The 1,216-nt window shown below is 67.2% G+C and overlaps 1 protein-coding gene across 1 annotated transcript in view; it reads right to left on the bottom strand.

Moving 5' to 3' along the window:
- PLEC (plectin) overlaps nucleotides 1-1,216 on the bottom strand; it is a 69,907-nt gene that overhangs the window by 38,793 nt on the left and 29,898 nt on the right. Inside the window, 2 exon segments of the mRNA XM_015416968.1 lie at nucleotides 43-135; nucleotides 256-333. Of these exon segments, the coding sequence (XP_015272454.1) occupies nucleotides 43-135; nucleotides 256-333 (171 nt within the window).

Genomic DNA, 1,216 nt, shown 5'->3' with positions numbered 1-1,216 from the left:
CGGTGCCGTCCTGGCAGTGGCTCCTACCGCCCCCCCACACACCTGGAAGTGCAAGATGATGGTCCAGATGAGGCCCAGCGTCAGCTTGGGGTTCCCGTCCGCAATGTCATCATTCCGGATGTTCACCAGCTTCACCTGCCAAGGACAGAACCCCCCCCCCCGCTGACTCGTCTGGGAGCCAGGCCCAGGGCCGGCCCCTCCAGCCCAGGGGGGGGGAAGGACTCCTGCCCGCCCACCTCTCCCCAGGGGACTCACCTGCCGGTGCTTCAGGTAGTCCAGGGCAATCTGCACATTCTGCAGCTTGTGGAACCGCATCCGGCCCTTCTCCCGAGGCTGCGGAGGGGGGGGGGCAGGAGAGAAGGGTGGTGAGTGCCCCTGCCCCGCCGGGCCCCCTGTCTCCGGGCTTTCCTCTCCCCACACCCCCCAGCGGGCGGGGGCCAAAGGCAGGCTCCAGGAGGAACAGGAAGAGAAGGACGCTTTCTCCGGAAACCCTCTGGCCAGAGAACAATACCCAGGAAACGTGTGTGTGTGTCCCTCCCCCCCTTTCAAACACAGACGGTTTCCTCTCAGCCTGGACACCTGAGCCTCATCATCCCGCAGAGCTCCCCCCTCCCTCCTAAAAAACAACTCTCCCTCTCCTCAGCAGCCCAGCACGGTCCGTCTCCAACGCCCGTCCAGGTCCAGGCAGGGAACAGCCTCCCCCCCCCCAGCCTGAGATTCACAGCCCCCCCCCGCCCCGCCCGAGATGCGGGAGGCTGGGGAGAAGAGCCCCCGCCAGCACGGTCCGAGGTTAAGCAGCACTCTCTCATCATCATCGTGGACAGCGGCAAGCGGGACAGCGTCACACTCCGGCACAAGCGGGGCAGCGGGCGACCTGGGCCTCCCTGCGCAGGAGGGCATGCGTTGGCGGCGGGGCCATGCGGGGGGGAGCCAACGGGGAGAACCACTCACCAGCCGCAAGTTCCGGATCACGTCGCGCTCCCTGGGCTACGGGGCGGGCGGGCGGGAGCAGGGCAAAGAAGAGCGCAGAGGCCCAAGGGAGGAGTCCGGCCCCCCCCCCAGGGGAGGCAAAGAGAGCGGGCAGCAGAGGGAGACAGAGAGAGAGAGAGACACAGAGAGAGAGAGACCAGTGCAGCTCACGAGAGACAGACAGGCAGACAGACGGATGTTGTTAGAGCGACAGGGCCCGGGGGGGGGGGGTTCAGTCCCGCCAGGG

The sequence above is a fragment of the Gekko japonicus genome, unplaced genomic scaffold (assembly GCF_001447785.1).
Source record: "Gekko japonicus isolate JY-2015 unplaced genomic scaffold, Gekko_japonicus_V1.1 scaffold505, whole genome shotgun sequence".
Taxonomy (NCBI): Eukaryota; Metazoa; Chordata; class Lepidosauria; order Squamata; family Gekkonidae; genus Gekko; species Gekko japonicus.
The sequence above is the reverse complement of the archived record's forward strand: the minus strand, read 5'-3'. Positions and strand labels throughout refer to the sequence as shown.